Below are 15,115 nucleotides of genomic sequence, written 5' to 3'. Positions count from 1 at the left end.
GAAACGTTGGGACACAAGTTGAGGTCAATTATATTTCGTAAAGCTTCCTAGGCCTTCTGCTGCGTATCGCTGCGGAAAATTCCAAATCCCGACTGTTGAGGCGGCAAGGCTGTAGGGCAAACAGCGTTCATGAGAGGGCCTTCGATCAGGATCAGCTGTGATGGCAAGGATGTCGAGATCTCTTGGTTGTCCGGGTAGTCTGTGAGTGTTTTGTAGCAAAATTGAGCTAGCCAGAAGCTCTGACGACCTGATTTGGCCGCAGTGGAGAGAGTGGCCTCCCTTAGACGAACAAGGTCAGTGACATCCCCTGCTCTCAGGTGCGGGCAGCGAATACGGCGACCCTTTGCAGTGGCATATGTCTCCCTTATCCGACCTGACAGGAAACTATAGTTGCCTGCTTTCAACTTATTGACGTCTTTGATCATCTCTTCCCAGTCAACTGAAAATAAGCAGTTTGTGTGGACAACACGCTTCCCACTTCGCAGAGTTATTTGTGGACAATCTGCAGGAGGGAGGATATAGGCGTCTTGCGAAATTGTGAAGACTCTGCTGTTCTGTCCAAGCTTTTTGAACACGTAGCTAAGATGTAAGGCTAGTGTTGACTTGCCGCTCGAAGGGCCACCGCCGATACCGACGATGTAGGTTGGGATGTGGGAAGCTTGTCCTTCGACTGCAGTATATTCGCTCGATGCAAGATGTATACTCGAAGACGGTGGTGGAGAGGCAGATTCAAAGCTCGGCGGAGGAAAGTAAAACACTGGTAAAGAAGACGACTCCGATGGCGAGATGTTTCGATAGGCGCCCACCCACTTGGTGAATACTCCCCAATTGAGCCCAGTGACATTGCAGCTCTGCGCCGAATTCTCAAAGTACAAAGGCGCCTGGACGAAGGGTTTGGGAGGAAAGACGCCTTCGCTACCAAAAGGCGTTTGATTTGGTCTTTGCCCTTCATGCAAGGCGTCAGCTGCGCACAAGTCCGCCTGCTGACCATAGACTGGGTATATCCAGACTTTTAGCAGGGCGTCGACTTCCTTCGACTCTTCTGGTGTGAACAACGGACCAAGCTGCGAGGCGTCGGCAGCGTGAAGATCCTCCCATTTATCGTAAATGAGGTCCGCCCAGTCATCGTAGGTGAGATCATCCATGCCGGTCGATGTCGAAGAGCTGTCCTTTGGTTGAATCTCGACTTCTGAAGTTGTCATTACGGATACGAAAAAGGGTATAAGGCGGCGAGAAAGACTGAAAAGGCGGCGAGATAGCTGTCGATACGTTTGCAGTATGTGCTAGAGTGATGTGGAAATGAAGTGCGTACGGTGAGTGATGGGCGTCCGAGAACTCAACGATACTGGTCAAGGCCTAGGCTGGTCAACGCCCTTGCATTGCCGTTCTGTGCAATTGCTATGCCTGCCATAATCAGCACCTCTTCTTTCCCTCTGGTAATGGCAATCTTCATCTTACGCGGCGCCTACCACTGTGGTTGTACTGGTCGTTAGCTGCTGCTTTTTTTAGCCTCATGTCACATGAGAAGGAACTGGGGGAAGAATGATGTTTCCATATCATGAACGTTTTGGGTTTCAATTTGGAAAGTAGCTTTCTCAGAGCTGCTATGAACTGTGTAGTGAAAAAAACGAAGAAGGAATCATCAAATCCCACTTGATATGTATGCCCAAGGTCCAAATAGACCCCAAATCAACTGCCGCGATACCCATAACTACAAGAGAAAAAACCAGAAACCCCATTTTGCACCAGGACGCAAGTAACCCCTATTCTGATCACACAATGCGGATTCAATTAAGCAGCCGCGGCGAGGGTGGTGGGCTCGACACCAACACGCTCCCTGCTGAGGATGTCAAGCATGAGCTGAGTGGGGCGGTTGTCCTTGAAGATCTTCTCGCTGTCCTTGAACATCTGAACGTTCTCGAGGTACTTGTCAAAGAGGTAGGAGCTGTCCATCGGGCCACCCTTGGCCTCGGGGTGGAACTGGGTGGAGAAGATGGGGCGGGTCTTGTGCATCATGCCCTCGTTGGAGCCGTCGTTGAGGTTGACAAAGTACTCCTTGAAGTCGCTGGGGAGGGTGGAGGAGTCAACAGCGTAACCGTGGTTCTGGCTGGTGATGTGGCACTGGCCGGTGGTCAAGTCGAGGGCGGGAATGTTGTGGGCGCGGTTGCCGTACTTGAGCTTGATGGTGCGGGCACCGACGGCCAAGGCGAGAAGCTGGTGGCCGAGGCAAATTCCCATGATGGGAACGGGGGAGGTCTCCATCAGGCGGCCAAGGTTGTAGATGGTCTCCTGGCAGTGAGTCGGGTCACCAGGGCCGTTGGAGATGAAGACACCGTCGAAGTTGCTAGCAACCTTGTGGATGGGGTAGTTGTAGGGGAAGACGGTGACGGAGGCGCCACGGCTGACCAAGCTGCGGAGGATGTTCTCCTTGACACCGCAGTCGATCAGGGCAACGTGGAAGCGGGCGCCAGGGGACTCGACAACGAAGGGAGCCTTGGTGCTGACACGCTTGACCAAGTTGATGGCACCGGGGTCGATGAAGCTCTCGTCCTCGTCGGCGTCGTACTCGTCACCAATGGTGATCCTAGCGAGGGAGGAACCCTGCTCACGGAGGTAGGTGACGATCTCACGAGTGTCGACGCCAGAGATGGCCGGGACACCCTCACGGGCGCACCAGTTGCCCAAGCTCTCAACAGCGGTCCAGTGGCTGTACTCGGTCGCAACGTCGGCGACGACGACACCGGCACACTGGATGTGAGGGGACTCGAAGTACTTGAGGAGGTTAAACTCATCACGCTGGTTGGAGGGCACACCGTAGTTGCCAATCAGGGGCTGGGTGAAGACCAGAATCTGGCCACGGTAGGAGGGGTCGGTCATGGACTCGGGGTATCCGACCAGGGAGGTAGTAAAGACGGCCTCGCCAGAGATGTTGGAGTTTGCTCCAAAGGCTCGGCCGGAGAAGACAGGGCCATCCTGAAGGGATTGTTAGCAAGCTTGTTTCTATCATCGCGAAGTAGGTAGATATTTCTCGGTGGTGACATACTCGGATGGTCAAGGTGGCGTCGAGGTTGGCGACGGGGTTGGTGGCACGGGTCTGGGTGAAGGGCATCTTGCGGCCCTTGCTACCAGCGGCCTGGCCGGAGAGGAATCGGGTCTGAACTCGGAGGCCGGAGCTCAACCCGGCGGCACCGTTGGCCGCGGGCTTGGTGAGGGAAGCCAATCGAGAGAACATGTTGGCTGTGGTTTAGGTAAAGGTGTTGTAGAAGAAGTTCCTTGTGGTTTGGATAGACACTTTAGGGGCTGGCAGCCTTCCACAAGTGGTCTGTTGGGGGGTGGGAAACATGGTCAGTCTCGCGTGCCACTATGGAGGGGCGGTGAGTCAATCGAGGGTATTGTGCTAACCTGAGAGATAATCCTGAAGATAGCGAGTCAGCAACCGAAATTTAGCAATATCAATGATTGAAAGGAAGCAATGCGTCTTCAGTGCAAGCCGACTAGACACCAAGGAGCTTCAATTGGGCCATGGGCACCAGCTTGAGACAGAGTTTGGCGGCGGGGTCGAGAGGTATCACGAAGAGGGCGAGCTCAGACGAACCACCAAGGAAAGGATTGGATAAGAGATGAATGAAAATCATCTACATACCTGAGAGGTGAAGACTGAAGGACGCCCGTTCATAAGGGCAGCTTGCAAATGATCAATCAGTAGAAGAAGGGTAGTGAAGTGCTCGAGGCGAGGTTGTGGAGGGATGATGGCTGGATATAATCTGTGACGAGAGTGTTGCACGATGCGGCAGGATTTTTGGATCTGGAGGAGGGAAAGGGAAAGAAAAGAAAGAGAAGTGAAGCGGTGGGAGGAGATCGGGTAGAAAAATAGGAAGCACGAGCGCCGGCACACGGAGTCACACAGATGGAGCGCAGTAGGTACCTCAGCAAACGGGGCCCCTCTTCCTCCACCTCCACCACCGCTCACCCCGTCCAAGTCCCAGGTATTCAACGTCAGGTCAAGGTCAACCTGGCAGGTCATAGCCAGCAGCAGTACTTGGGTTTGGGCTGGGCAAATTTTTTTCGGGGAGCTTGTCATTGGACCCTTTGGGGAAAGATCGGTCGCTGATTAGCTAGTCAACCAGTGAAGGGGGTCAACGGGCCCCCCGTTGTGAGGATGCCTGCAGGGGAAAATCTCGCCGCACCAAAGCTTGGGCTGTCACCAAAGCACCGGGCGGGCACTGACAGCCGGCAGGTAAACCGTAGTGTAAGGTAAGGTAGGTAAGGTACCTGCACAAGGGCGCCCGCCCGCCCGCCGATGTCGTTCCTTATCGCGGGGCTTTACATAATTCGCCCAGCCTTTTAGCAATTCCGCCCTTTAATCATTTTGCCCCTGCTTCTTATCAGCCCTGCTGAAGCCGAATTGGACTGGTCCTATCAGTAATTACGCGGTAAAGTGCTCTTGGACAATTACATCACCGCCCGCCGTGCTTTGTACTTTTGTATGTACGGAAATGCTCTGTTCACAACTTCAGCACTAGAAAAAATTCTACGCCGTGCCATTGAGCCGGCATTGGGCTGCGGAAAGACGCTTTTGACCCAGGGATCGCCATTGCAGCTACCCGACACACTGTTCCAAAGCTTCATTCCCCCAAAATTGACGCAATATCAGAGTTGGTGGGCTCTTTCTCGTCTTGCTTTTCTCTCGCGCCCTCCCCATCCCGCCGCCGGGCTCGGAGTCCCACTTTCAGCTATGTACTATGTAGAGGTGACCGTCCCACTGGGTGAGTTAAAACTGCTGACATTGCATACCGTAGACAGCCCTGGGTTTCCCTGCATAAATCGCCTAGATGCAAATACATTCATCCTCACCTCTCCCCGGTTGGGCTAGAACGACTGAACAACTCTTCCTGCCTCTTCCAACGGAACGGGGCTGTCAAACGGGGACGCACTGTGGCGGCCGGCCTATCGCAAGCTATCGGGTCCTCCCTTGCCAACCAGAAACGGAAGCCCTCGATTAGAGTCCCTTTCAACCCTTTCTCCGGGATCCTGCAGTCTACACCGACTCGAGCCCGCCTTCCCGCGTCCCTTTTTTGTTCCTGTCTGGACTCTTGGAGGGGCGCGTGTTTGGAACTTTGAAAGAAGACAGATGCAGGACCTTGCAGCACCCATCTGCTCGGAAACCCCGGCTCACTCAAGGCGGTCTGCCTCTTTCAGCCAATGACTTTAGTACAACATGATTCTAAGCACGTAGCCACGCAACCACGCGAACAACGCGCAGCGGGCCATCATGGTCGGGGGTTTTGTGTACTTGTCGTCTTTTCTTTTTCCCGCCTTTTTGTCTCATTCGTCTTTTGTGTTTAGACTTGCGAGATTCTACGGAATGCTACCTCGACTTCGACCTCGACATGTGGTCTCACCGTGTCAGCAGCTGCCTGGTCGAACATGTCTGGTTACATACATGCCAAGGATGCGGTCAAGAACTTTGGCTTCTGACCCCTCATCTCGTGTTTGAGACTCTGGAGTTCTCATGGCGCTGTCGCCAACAGACGTCAAGTCAGCATTGTGGACAAAAAGGCCAACCTTCGCCGCAAAGTCACGACTTTCTCATACCGCGTTCGCTGGGACTCTTTCAAACTCTATATGAAGCTATCAAAGTGGGGACGGACGCCTCACCGTCAAGTGATCTTGTAAGCAGTAGAATCCACACGAAGCATTCAAGATGAGATGGCCTAGCAGCAGGATGGAGACTGCTTCAGTTTCATTGCTGCGAGCCGGTGACCTTTTACTGAAGCCAGTTTGAGGCCACTAAAGACCACGATGTTGACCTTGCTGAGATGTTACCCATCAAGTCTAATACCCTTCATTTTCTACAAGCTTCAAGTCACACATCAAGTGATGGTCCGCTCTCATAAGATCAGAACACTCAATGCCAACCATTCTACCTTTCTTCCGTCCTCTTCAATCAGAGTATATACAACCTCACCCTCCTCCCCGTCCCCTCAGCCTCAGCCTCCTCCACCATCCTCCGATTCGCCCTCCCAAGCGACCACCTCATCCAAAACACCGTCCCGATACACATGACGGAAAACATCATCATAAGCAAAAAAGCAAGCAGATACCCCGGGTTATCCGCCGGCCTAAAAAAATACGGGCTCCAAATATTCCCAACCTGCGCCAACAAACACACAATCGACGTCGCCGTCGCCCTCTTCTCGGGCGTCTCGCTCGCCACGCTCGCCGCCCAACTGAAAATCAATCCCGTCGACGCAAAGGCTCCCGGAAGGTACAGGAAACTCGCAAGGTACCGCGCCGGCCGGTTCGTCGTCGCCGCCGAGATGACGAAGCCGAGCATGGCGACGCAGACGGGGCCGATGATGTGGAGCCCCCGATCAGCGCGGCGGTCCGAGGAGACGGCAACGCAGAGGGCGACGGCCGCGGCGAGAAGGTAGGGGGGCGCGGTGAGCATCAGGGTCGTTGTGTTAGAGCCTAGACGGAAGCCCTGGACGATTGTCGGGAAGAAGCTGTTGAGGCCATGGGAGGAGAGGTAGAAGGCCATCATGCAGACCTGCGAGCGCCGTCCAAGTCAGTCGAGAACCTGTCTCTTCTACTATGCGTTTCTCAAGAGCGGGGGGAAGCTGCGCTCCCTAAAACAGCGGCAGGATCAATGAGAAGGGAAAAAGGGGGGGGGGGGGGTTAGAGTGGGAAACTCACAAAAGCCCACGTCCTCGCATCCTTAACAGCAAGCCCCAAACCCCTCCACACACTCGACGTCTCCTCGGGCACCGAAACCCGATCGGCCGCCATCCTCTGCGCCGCGACCTGCAGCTCTCGCTCTGACATGAGCCACGAACACATACCCGTCCGGGACCCGACGTAATCCGGCAGGAAAGCCAGCGCCGCGAACGCGGACGCGAAGCTCCCCGCGCCCTCGATGATGAAGAGCCACTGCCAGCTCGCGAGCCCGCGCGCGCCGTCGAGGTGCGCAAAGACGGCGGCGGCGATGAGTCCCGAGAAGGCGGTCGCGATGAGCATGCCCGAGTAGAGTATTGCTGTGCGGAGGGCGATTTCTTTTTGGGTGTACCAGCAGGAGAGGACGTAGAAGATCTGGCCATCACGAAATTGCGGTTTAGCAGAGGTCGAGGGTTCTCTACGCTTTAGGGAGAGAAACAAGCTAGATTGCCTCTCGAAAAGATGGAATGTCCGCGAGAAGAAGCACGAGTTGTGTCACTTACCCCTGGGAAGAACGGCGCCTCAACAATACCCAGTATCACTCTGATAGCGACAAGGCTTGAGAAATTCTTCGCCGCGGCCGTCGAGGCCGATACACAGGACCACAGGAGCACGCAGCACGGGAGGTATATGCTCGGACGCACGCGGGTGATGAGCATGTTGGACGGCAACTGGGCGACCATGTACCTAATTCGCCAAGAAGACAAGGGGTCAGCGACAGTCCTAAACACACGGAGAGAGAGAGAGAGAGAGGGTCTCGGCAAATGACCCAAAGGAAAGACTCACCCGACGTTGAATATCGCCACGGCGGTGTTGAACTGCTCCCCCACGAGCCCGAGATCCGCCTCAAACTTGTCCAACTTGGCCTGTCTATACCGCGGATCGATCATCACACGTCAGCATATTGCGAAAAGCTCTCCTCCTGCTACGGAACAGCGGACCAGCAACTCCAATGTCAAAGGAACCAAAATCCCCAGGAGAGGAGACGAGAAAATAAACGTACGCGAGATTATTCCTGTCGAGGTAATTGAACATGTACAGCGTCCAAATCACCGGCATAAGAGTCACATCCAGCTTCCGCACCAGGCTCTTCTCCGCCGCGCGCCACTCGGGGTGTGCCATGGCCACTTCATCGGGGGTCTCGAGGACGAGCCGCGGCGATGATGGGGACGCCGGCGGCGACGAGGCGGAAGGCAGCGGGCCTTTCTCGATCGTGTCGACCGAGACCTCCTCTTTACTCGTCGAGGTGATTTTGCCCATCTTGGCGACTTCGGATTCCTTCCAGCTTCCAGTGTACGATTGTCAGCGCGAACGATTAGAAATCGATGGTTAAGGGGGGTTCAGAATGCGAGGTGAAGATGAATCGTTGACCAAAGGGTCTGAGGGTGGGTGTGGCAGCTTTTGTCTTTTGATATATCGAGCCAAACCGGGCTGGCGTCGACCTCGCTTTCGGACGTGGACATGACCTGGATGGTAAAGGCCAGAAGGTTTGTGTTCCTTTCCCCTCTCCTCTCCCCCCCTTCCACACTAACACATACACATTTTCCCATCACTCATACGGCAGCACATGGGAAATGGCTCAAACAACAAAGCAAAACAGCAAGGCATCAACAAGCCGAAAACCATAGGTCCCGATAACGAGCTTGGCTTCCAGGTTTTGCCGGTTATCATTACCACAGTCAAGTCTCAGCATGTCACCATGAACGAGTGTGTTCTCATCACATTGGGCGGGGGGGTGGACGACTTTCCTGCTCAACGTTCCAGACTCCAAAGTCAAAAAGGGATCCTTCTCCCGCGGCCCCGAAATGCTTAAATTGCCAACGCCAGGTAAAGGTAAGTATGCAACTCTCAAACTCTACAACGCGTCGCGGCTGTGACGTTGGGGGAGGAAGGGAGGGTAAGGATGGTAGGTCATCTACGAAAGCTTGGGCTCAAGCGTGTAGAAAAGTCTATTCGTCCAATACCGTCTGTCTACTGTGGTATGGACGAGCGTATGATCGGACGGGGGCTTTTTTGACTCGGCCGATGCGCTTCCGTGAGGGGTTATGATAGGGAACGGACCTTCAGAATCGTGGTCTTCATTTATCCTTTTTTTCTCATTTAGAGGGAATGGCTACAATCACATACAGCATGGTGGGCGGTTCCTCATGCTGTGAGATTCAAGAAAGATAGGATATGTATATGCTCAACGAAGTCACATCGCAAGTGGCCTATAGTCGACTATAGTTGACTAAGAAATATTCGACCAATGTTACACATGTGATATTGAGACACTTTGCCCAACACCGAAGGTATTGTACCAACAGGTCTCATGATGGCCTGCTATACCTACATTAATCGCCCATTCCACCCACCCATGACGTTCTCACACCATCGTCGTGCGAAGCTCAATGAGCCGTGGGACTATGCGGCTCACTAGCTCATATACATGTGTACATCTCTGACCTCATAACACCCGAGCAAACTTGCCGCAACGGCTCCGAAGTTCTAGAACCAAAGGAAGCACCCAGAACCAAACCGACTTCGGCGCTCGCTCAAACACAGTACACAGTGGTTCAAGTAGGTAAGTCGTGTTTATCGTTCAGCACAAAGCCCAGCGAACAAGGCGGGAATAAGCCATGCCCCTCCACCCCGCAAGAGCGTGGGGCTCTCTGAATGATCAGTCGTAGAAATAAAATATACCCAAGAGCCAGCAACACCCGCGTCTGCCGTTGCCGTCTGCCCGAAATGTCCGAATGGTGAGTTGGCCCTCATGTTAACAATGGAGAGTCGTTGAAGAAAGCGACGATCACAGGAATGTGGGCATGGGAATACAACACTAGCCTAACTGCATCCACGGCAGTTGCGTCATGAGGGAGGCGATGTCGGTTAGACAATCCCCGGACACTATCCCGGCGCGTCTTGGCGGGGTTTCCTCGGACTTTGACCTTCTTCTCTCTCTATCTCTCTGTCATTCACCCGCAATTTCATAAGGATATCAGATTCCGATATTTAATTGACCAACTATTTTCTACCACTAGCCTGAAGAGTTGAGATCAATTAGATATTACCCATCATAGTGAAATTGATCTAGCAATCGAAGCCGAAAATGACATCAAGCAACGATAGCTCCTCAACCCCAGTCTCGGCAGCAACAAAGCTGCGGCAACGCCTCAGCGAGACCGACGACCTGATCCTCCTACCAGGCGTATACGATGGCTTCAGCGCCAGAATCGCACTCGAAGTTGGCTTCGACGGTCTCTACATGGTAAAAGCCTACCAAACCACACTCAAACTCAACCTCTCATTCTAACTCCCACCCCTTCACTAACACGCGAAACCCAGACCGGCGCAGGAACATCAGCCTCAAAACTAGGCCTCCCAGACCTCGGCTTCGCAACCTTAGACGACATGCGCTCCCACGCCGAAATGCTCGCCAACCTAGACCCGTCCATCCCCCTAGTAGCAGACGCAGACACAGGGTACGGCGGCCCCAACATGGTCGCCCGCACCGTAACCCAATACGCCCGAAGCGGCGTCGCAGGCCTCCACATCGAAGACCAAGTCCAGACAAAACGCTGCGGCCACCTGACAGGCAAACAAGTTGTCGACACAGACGTCTTCGTCTCCCGCATCAAAGCCGCCTTCCTCGCGCGCCGCAGAATCGGCTCCGACATTGTCGTAATCGCCCGCACCGACGCGATCCAGACACACGACTTCGAAGAGGCGCTGCGCCGGCTCCGGGCGGCCGTCGAGGCGGGCGCGGACGTCGCGTTCCTCGAGGGCGTGACGTCGGCGGAGGAGGCGAGGATGGTGTGTCAGGCTCTCGCGCCGACGCCGGTGCTGCTGAACATGGTCGAGCACGGTGCGACGCCTTCGTGGACGGCGGCCGAGGCCAAGGAGCTGGGGTACCGCATGATGATTGTGCCGTTTGCGGCCATTGCGCCGGCGTACGAGGCGATTCGCGAGTCGCTGGCGAGATTGAAGGAGACGGGCGTGGTCGGGACAAAGTCTGATTTCTCGCCGAGGAAGCTATTTAGCATTGTTGGGCTGCAGGAGGCGATGGACTTTGATGAAGCTGCCGGTGGAAGCTCGTATAGCCAGGTGTGATGGGTGATTTCCCGAGGGCCGCAGGGGACTGTATTCGATATAAAGAATTGGACGACGGCCTATGCGATCCCATGTTTATTCCTATGGAATATACACCCGACCCACCTAGGCTGACTACTTGCCTTATGAATACTATCTCGATGAGCACCTGCCGTAGGAGTGCTTGCCTTACCTTATACTCAAATCGAGCGCCCTTTTCCTCAACCAAGCCCAATCGAGCCCGGTGGCCGAGCGGTATAGCGCATTGAGACGTTAGGATACGAACTTGGTGAGAAACCCTGAGAAGTCTGCTCTCCCAAGCAGATGGAGGGCTTCGTAGGTGTAGCGTAGTCAGGGTTCGATTCCCGGACCTCGCACCCGAGCTTTTGTTTTTTTGCCCTCTGTGATTGATACTAGGAGATACTGGCAGGCTACGATGGTGAACTCTGCATACGTTCGACGTTATTCGTTTGGAGGTCGACCTAACCAGACGAGCCGATGCATGTCGCGGAGTTCAATCTAGAATAATCAGCAAACTCAGCGCAGCAAACGTTCATGCTGGTTAACCGCATCCCGCGTCCCATGTGCCTTCGCATTCCGAGACCTATCTCCGAGATGCCTCGCAATCTGAATTTACTCTCGCCGATTCCGTATGGGCGGTACATTGCGTGCTCGGCTTCACGTCGCTAACCGGACCGTTCCGTTGACTTGCCTATGGTCCACAACCATCTTACAAGGTTCGACAGCGAAGCGGATGACCACCGCGTAACACCTACCCTGGGCCGAGCTCTCGACCGAGATGCTAAGGGGGGGCAAGGTATATCAGCTTGCTTTTCCGTCTGAACAATTAATGATCATGTCGCTTATCGTTCTCCCTCGACTTCAAGATGGCAGAAGTCAGCCGATTCGAGCCGCACAAAATGGCGTGGCAGCAAGAAATCTTCATGTGACACAGCCGGGCTAGGACCTGGTACATCGATCTAACGCAATGGAGGGCCACCAGTGCCGTGAGTCTAGTGCTTTTGTAGAACAGCTACGATGTCAGTAATAAACATGACGAACATATTACGTTGGTCAAGATGTGCCGCGAGATATCATTGATGGCTCGAAAGTGCATTCGTATTCCGCATACTGCGTCCGCGATCATGTCCGAACATCCGAGGAGCCTGCGTTTGAATCGTTTCTATTGCAAAAAAGGGTCTCTTCGTATTGGTACAAGCCATGACACGTCCCTTACAAGGCGCCGAGCTCCTTGAGCTTCGCAACGAGACCGTCAACGTCCTCGACCTTGCCGCCACCCTGGCGCTGAGGGGGCTCTGTGAAGATTGGTTAGCTCGCAATTTCTCCAGAAGGAAACATAACCAATCCGTTTTCTGAGCAGGCATGTAGGGAAAAAGACAGTGGTTTCGCCAAGAGCGCAAAAAAGGACTCACCGGTAACCTTCAAAACCTTCAACCTCTTCTCAACACCAATCCCGTAGTCGGCCAGCTTCTTCTTCTCAAGCGGCTTCTTCTTCGCCTTCATGATATTCGGCAAGCTCGCGTACCGCGGCTCGTTGAGCCGCAGGTCCGTCGTAATCACCATCGGCAACTTCGCCTTGACCGTCTCCACGCCACCATCAACCTCGCGCGTGACGCTCACGCTATCCCCCTCGCCAAACTCCACCACGCTCGCCGACGTAGCCTGCGGCCACCCCAGCAACCCAGCGAGCATCTGGCCTGTCTGGTTCGCGTCGTCGTCGATGCTCTGCTTGCCGAGGATGACGAGGTTGGACTTGTGCTCCTCGGCGGCCTTGCGCAGCAGCTTGGCCACGCTCAGGGGCTCCAGGTCGTCGCCCTCCTTGGTCTCGACGTGGATCGCGCGGTCGGCGCCCATGGCCATGGCGGTGCGCAGCACGTCGACGGCCTTGGGGGGTCCCGCCGAGATGACGGTGATGTCCTCGACGCCGCCGGGCGCCCGCTTCTTCTCGCGGATGCGGACCGACTCCTCGACCGAGAGCTCGTCAAAGGGGTTCATGGAGTGTTTGACGCCGGCCGTCTCGACGCCCGTCTGGGCCTTGTTGACTCGGGGCTTGACCTAAGTTTTGCGGAACCATTGATGTTAGTTGAGGACCACACAATCACAAGCCAATTTCTGCGGGAGTGCCCATTGCGTGCGGTCATGGGCAGAGCTTTGGTAGACGTACAGCATAGTCAATGACCCGCTTCACGGGAACGAGGATTCGGAGGGCGGACATGACTGGGCTCTCTCTCGTTATGCTTCTTCAATGGCCCGGTGTTGATGCGTGGAGGGGGGCTGCTTGTGGTACTGCGCAGATGGGAATTGGAGGTTGTGGTGGGAGCTCGAGGTCTTCAATGGTCAAGGTCCGTGTCGTCACTGGGGAAAATGGGACCTCCGTCGTTAGCGATACCGGCTAACCTCGGGTCACCGCCCCACCGTAAGCCCTTTTCGGTCATTCGAGCGTAGACGCCGACTTGCAGGCTCATAATCCCGAAGCTTCTCATTTTTGGTCGATGTGCTCGTTTGGAAGTCCCGCCCTCACATGAAGGCATCTCGGCTTTGAGAAGTTCGCTTCGCTCAACTCTATCCACTCAGTAGCGCACTGTCACCATGAAAGCATGAGACACACTTAGCTTAACAGTTGCACACCTACTAGACATACCAGTGCATAGCGTCTCTAAGGTCGAAACAAGTGATATTGCAGTCTAAATTGATATTCTTCGACTTGCAGGCCTGCCAAAGCACAACAACCGCTCACCCACACAACCCCTAAACCCTCCTTTCCGGACACCGTATATAACGCCCGCACTCACCAGTCATCCCATCCATCATTGTCCTTCTTCGCAGCCGGTGCCGCAGCACCTCCAGTCTTCTTGCCCATAGCAGACGTACCAATCGAACTACCGCTCTGCGTCTGCCTCTGGTCCGCCAGACTGCTAAAGCTGTCCCAAAAGTCCTTTTTGCTCTCATCCAACGGCGCCTGTCTCGACGCCCCGCCCTGGCCCCCTTGGCTGGGACCGCCCTCGACGAAGCGGTTGAAGCCGTCATGGGCATTGCGGGCACCCTGCTGCGCGACGCGGCCCGCGTTGGCCGCCGCCATCTGCGCTTGCTTTGCAAAGTCGGATTCGGCAAGCTAATTTCAAGGAGGACGTCGGATTAGTCCGGAGTTCTTCGTTCGGGCCGGGGCCGGAGGAGATATGATTGAAGTAGAAGAGTCACCCACCTGTTTCGCTGTGGGCTGAATGTAGCCATCGTTGACCGTCTTGGCCGTCTTGGAGACGGTGGTTGTGAACCAGCCGAACCCCTTGGTCAGAGCAGCCACTGGATCCCTCTGTAAATCATCCACGGTCGGGATACTGCTTTCCTTCTTCTCGGGCATGGGGCTGCTGCCGAATCCTGCGTATTTTCCTCCCTGGCTGGGAGGCAAGTCTTCGGATCGGGAGGCGTTCTCGGCGCCGAGCTTGGAAAAGTATTTGTCGTCCACCTTGACCTTCCTGCCGGGACTGGCGGCGCGGCTGTTTGTGCTGCTGAGAGGTGTGCCCGTTCGGCTGGCGGGCTTCGCCGCCGGTGCTGGTGCAGGCTTCTTCTCGCCGGGAACGTACTCCTTGCCCTCGACCTTGGCAGAAAGCCTGTCCTTCCACTCCTCACCGACCTCGCCACTGTATCGCTCCGCGATCGTCGCGTCGTCCCACGAGATGCCTCTCATCTTGGTGTCCTCGTGCTGTTCGAAGAAGTTGCGCCAGTTCTCGTTGCCACCCAGGCGCATCCGTTCGATCTCGACCTGCTTAAATGCGTCCATTGAAATGCTGCGCACGAAAGAAATGTGCACACCGAGACCGCGATGGACACCGGCGCATGAGAGGCAGATGAAGATGCCGAACTTCGGGGAGGCCCATTGCGGGGATGGTGCGTTGCAGTCGCAGCAGACGTTGTTCTTGGCCTCCTTTTGAATCGCGGCTAGCTGTGAGGAGACGTTGGGTTAGCGGCGAGTCGCGAAGTCGCAAGCGAGGCACTCGACTTGGGAGAAGACTCACCTTGGCGCGCGTCTCGGGATCAACCTCCCACATGGCCTTGGAAGCCATCGTGGGAAGGAATGAGGGCTGGTGATTGGGTATGAGGGGAAACGCGTGGCAAAGGAGAGCTGATTGAGGTACGTGGGAGGTTGTCTTGTCGCAGAGGAGTTGTGGAGGGGCTTTCTCGATGCCGATAAGGGGTTTTGCTGGCAGTCGACTAGGGTGCGGGAGTCTGGGCGTCTGGTCGGGTTGGGTACCTCTTAGTGACTGACGTTGCCCTCAATTTCATCCATGTATTTGAGTTTCTTGGCCCAAGGGAA

General features: G+C 55.1%; 11 protein-coding genes across 11 annotated transcripts; 2 read left to right on the top strand and 9 right to left on the bottom strand.

Annotated features, from left to right (window-relative positions):
• Positions 1 to 47: 47 nt before the first annotated feature.
• CLUP02_15071 (uncharacterized protein) lies at positions 48 to 1,202 on the bottom strand (the record flags this gene model as incomplete). Its single annotated transcript, XM_049293995.1, has 1 exon — positions 48 to 1,202. The coding sequence occupies one exon, from the start codon at positions 1,200 to 1,202 to the stop codon at positions 48 to 50; it is 1,155 nt and encodes a 384-aa protein (XP_049151141.1).
• Positions 1,203 to 1,604: 402 nt separating this feature from the next.
• On the bottom strand, positions 1,605 to 1,739 carry CLUP02_15070 (uncharacterized protein; the record flags this gene model as incomplete). Its single annotated transcript, XM_049293994.1, has 1 exon — positions 1,605 to 1,739. The coding sequence occupies one exon, from the start codon at positions 1,737 to 1,739 to the stop codon at positions 1,605 to 1,607; it is 135 nt and encodes a 44-aa protein (XP_049151140.1).
• Positions 1,740 to 1,791: 52 nt separating this feature from the next.
• On the bottom strand, positions 1,792 to 3,232 carry CLUP02_15069 (carbamoyl-phosphate synthase; the record flags this gene model as incomplete). The annotated part of the gene is made up of 2 exons (XM_049293993.1): positions 1,792 to 2,973; positions 3,044 to 3,232. 2 exons carry the CDS (start codon positions 3,230 to 3,232, stop codon positions 1,792 to 1,794), a joined length of 1,371 nt encoding a protein of 456 aa, XP_049151139.1.
• Positions 3,233 to 3,293: 61 nt separating this feature from the next.
• On the bottom strand, positions 3,294 to 4,081 carry CLUP02_15068 (uncharacterized protein; the record flags this gene model as incomplete). Its single annotated transcript, XM_049293992.1, has 4 exons — positions 3,294 to 3,415; positions 3,503 to 3,584; positions 3,644 to 3,764; positions 3,906 to 4,081. The coding sequence occupies 4 exons, from the start codon at positions 4,079 to 4,081 to the stop codon at positions 3,294 to 3,296; spliced, it is 501 nt and encodes a 166-aa protein (XP_049151138.1).
• Positions 4,082 to 5,947: 1,866 nt separating this feature from the next.
• CLUP02_15067 (major facilitator superfamily transporter) lies at positions 5,948 to 7,974 on the bottom strand (the record flags this gene model as incomplete). Its single annotated transcript, XM_049293991.1, has 5 exons — positions 5,948 to 6,550; positions 6,697 to 7,089; positions 7,218 to 7,401; positions 7,501 to 7,584; positions 7,718 to 7,974. The coding sequence occupies 5 exons, from the start codon at positions 7,972 to 7,974 to the stop codon at positions 5,948 to 5,950; spliced, it is 1,521 nt and encodes a 506-aa protein (XP_049151137.1).
• Positions 7,975 to 8,281: 307 nt separating this feature from the next.
• CLUP02_15066 (uncharacterized protein) lies at positions 8,282 to 8,591 on the top strand (the record flags this gene model as incomplete). The annotated part of the gene is made up of 2 exons (XM_049293990.1): positions 8,282 to 8,423; positions 8,479 to 8,591. 2 exons carry the CDS (start codon positions 8,282 to 8,284, stop codon positions 8,589 to 8,591), a joined length of 255 nt encoding a protein of 84 aa, XP_049151136.1.
• Positions 8,592 to 8,629: 38 nt separating this feature from the next.
• Positions 8,630 to 9,027, bottom strand: CLUP02_15065 (uncharacterized protein; the record flags this gene model as incomplete). Its single annotated transcript, XM_049293989.1, has 3 exons — positions 8,630 to 8,775; positions 8,842 to 8,898; positions 8,961 to 9,027. 3 exons carry the CDS (start codon positions 9,025 to 9,027, stop codon positions 8,630 to 8,632), a joined length of 270 nt encoding a protein of 89 aa, XP_049151135.1.
• A 107-nt stretch (positions 9,028 to 9,134) lies between these two features.
• CLUP02_15064 (uncharacterized protein) lies at positions 9,135 to 9,468 on the bottom strand (the record flags this gene model as incomplete). The annotated part of the gene is made up of 3 exons (XM_049293988.1): positions 9,135 to 9,247; positions 9,303 to 9,365; positions 9,414 to 9,468. The coding sequence occupies 3 exons, from the start codon at positions 9,466 to 9,468 to the stop codon at positions 9,135 to 9,137; spliced, it is 231 nt and encodes a 76-aa protein (XP_049151134.1).
• A 334-nt stretch (positions 9,469 to 9,802) lies between these two features.
• On the top strand, positions 9,803 to 10,803 carry CLUP02_15063 (uncharacterized protein; the record flags this gene model as incomplete). Its single annotated transcript, XM_049293987.1, has 2 exons — positions 9,803 to 9,961; positions 10,039 to 10,803. The coding sequence occupies 2 exons, from the start codon at positions 9,803 to 9,805 to the stop codon at positions 10,801 to 10,803; spliced, it is 924 nt and encodes a 307-aa protein (XP_049151133.1).
• Positions 10,804 to 12,015: 1,212 nt separating this feature from the next.
• On the bottom strand, positions 12,016 to 13,018 carry CLUP02_15062 (electron transfer flavoprotein domain-containingprotein; the record flags this gene model as incomplete). Its single annotated transcript, XM_049293986.1, has 3 exons — positions 12,016 to 12,098; positions 12,216 to 12,858; positions 12,968 to 13,018. 3 exons carry the CDS (start codon positions 13,016 to 13,018, stop codon positions 12,016 to 12,018), a joined length of 777 nt encoding a protein of 258 aa, XP_049151132.1.
• Positions 13,019 to 13,133: 115 nt separating this feature from the next.
• Positions 13,134 to 14,864, bottom strand: CLUP02_15061 (uncharacterized protein; the record flags this gene model as incomplete). The annotated part of the gene is made up of 4 exons (XM_049293985.1): positions 13,134 to 13,371; positions 13,602 to 13,915; positions 14,006 to 14,743; positions 14,817 to 14,864. The coding sequence occupies 4 exons, from the start codon at positions 14,862 to 14,864 to the stop codon at positions 13,134 to 13,136; spliced, it is 1,338 nt and encodes a 445-aa protein (XP_049151131.1).
• Between the last annotated feature and the right edge of the window lie 251 nt (positions 14,865 to 15,115).

This window comes from Colletotrichum lupini, chromosome 8 (genome assembly GCF_023278565.1).
Source record: "Colletotrichum lupini chromosome 8, complete sequence".
Taxonomy (NCBI): domain Eukaryota; kingdom Fungi; phylum Ascomycota; class Sordariomycetes; order Glomerellales; family Glomerellaceae; genus Colletotrichum; species Colletotrichum lupini.
The sequence above is the reverse complement of the archived record's forward strand: the minus strand, read 5'-3'. Positions and strand labels throughout refer to the sequence as shown.